Raw genomic sequence first — 1432 nt, 5'->3', positions numbered from 1 at the left:
CATAATTAATTAATTAATTTTCCTTTAGCAATTTTTTTATTTAATAATATTTATTTATTATTAGAAAACATTATTTTAAGATAGCTCAGGTTTTTATTTTATTAATAATAAAATAAGTTCGAAATAATAACATTTAATATTAATTTATTAGAATAATAAATGACTAAAAAATATTTTTCTAAAAAAATATATACATTCAAATCAAAATATCATACTGTTTTATTTATAAAGTATTTTTCTTACTATTTATTGTTGCATACAAAATATAAATATATAATATAAATGCTATTTCAATTACAAATAAAAACATTTCATTTACAAATTTAAAAAACTATATAAAAATAATAAAACTAATTTTATTATATATATTAAATAATGAAAAATAAAAAATTATCATTTAATTATGTTTAATTTTCATTACCACCCTATGATAAAAAAGCAGGCCTAATTCTATTATCATTAGTATCAAATATTTTTTCGTTAATATTATAAACTTTCTTTACACCAATAACTTCTTCTTTTAGATTCTTTAAAATTAAATCTATTTTTTTTGTGGCATCCTAAACTGCTTCTCTTAATAGTTTTTCTCTTGCTTTTTGTATTTGTTTTTCATCAGGAGAAAATTTAATATAATCAACAGAATTAAATTCATTATTAATAGCATTATCAATCACTTATCCAGCCTTTTATGAATTAGAAGATTTTATCAAAATCGAATTTCTAACTTTATATCCTTCAAAAACTCTTTCATTTTATTTAGTTTCTTCATTCATTTATTCAATATAACTAGAAGAATCAATAGTAAATCCACTAGAAGAAACATTTAAGTCTTTATCTTCTTTATAAATATCTAATACTTATTTTACAACTTCTCTATTTTTTTAAAGAGCAACTTAAACATTTTTATCCATATTTTAGTAAGAAACTTATATTTCAAATTAAGTATCATTTAGAGATGTAGATGCTGTTCCTTATACTTTTGATGGATCAGGTAGAGTACTTAAGTATAATTGACATTCGCATTATTAATTAATTTCATTACATTATTATGATTATTATATTAATATTATTAAGAATAATAATGATAGTACTTTCATGTTTTTATTATTATTAAAGCTTTTTTAAATAAAGTAGTTTTTTTTATATTATTATTTACTAATAATTTTTATAGATATTTATTTTTTTAATGTGTAATTTTATATAATTTTGGTTTTAAAAACTAAAATAAATTGAAGGTTTTATATAATATGTTAATAAAATAGATAAAAATTAAAAATAAAAATAAAATAAAAAATATAAAAAATAAAAAGAAAATATAATAAATAGTATAAAAATAAAAATAAATAAATACTATAAAATTAAAAGATAAGAAAATTATGAATTTTTTTATATTTCAGTATTTATTAAAAAAATAAATTTACATAATTATAAA

General features: G+C 15.7%; 1 protein-coding gene across 1 annotated transcript, besides 4 other annotated features; it reads right to left on the bottom strand. All coding sequences in view use genetic code 6, as the record gives it.

The window, feature by feature from the left end:
* Window positions 1–421: 421 nt before the first annotated feature.
* IMG5_128150 (outer membrane protein, putative) lies at window positions 422–1058 on the bottom strand (the record flags this gene model as incomplete). The annotated part of the gene is made up of 1 exon (XM_004032144.1): window positions 422–1058. A coding segment is annotated over exon 1 (490 nt), but the record flags the coding sequence as incomplete, so codon positions are not given.
* Window positions 1059–1251: 193 nt separating this feature from the next.
* Window positions 1252–1344: a microsatellite.
* Window positions 1254–1348: a microsatellite.
* Window positions 1263–1344: a microsatellite.
* Window positions 1303–1369: a microsatellite.
* Window positions 1370–1432: the final 63 nt, after the last annotated feature.

The sequence above is a fragment of the Ichthyophthirius multifiliis genome (assembly GCF_000220395.1).
Source record: "Ichthyophthirius multifiliis unplaced genomic scaffold scaff_1120509251008, whole genome shotgun sequence".
In the NCBI taxonomy this organism is placed as follows: domain Eukaryota; phylum Ciliophora; class Oligohymenophorea; order Hymenostomatida; genus Ichthyophthirius; species Ichthyophthirius multifiliis.
The sequence above is the reverse complement of the archived record's forward strand: the minus strand, read 5'-3'. Positions and strand labels throughout refer to the sequence as shown.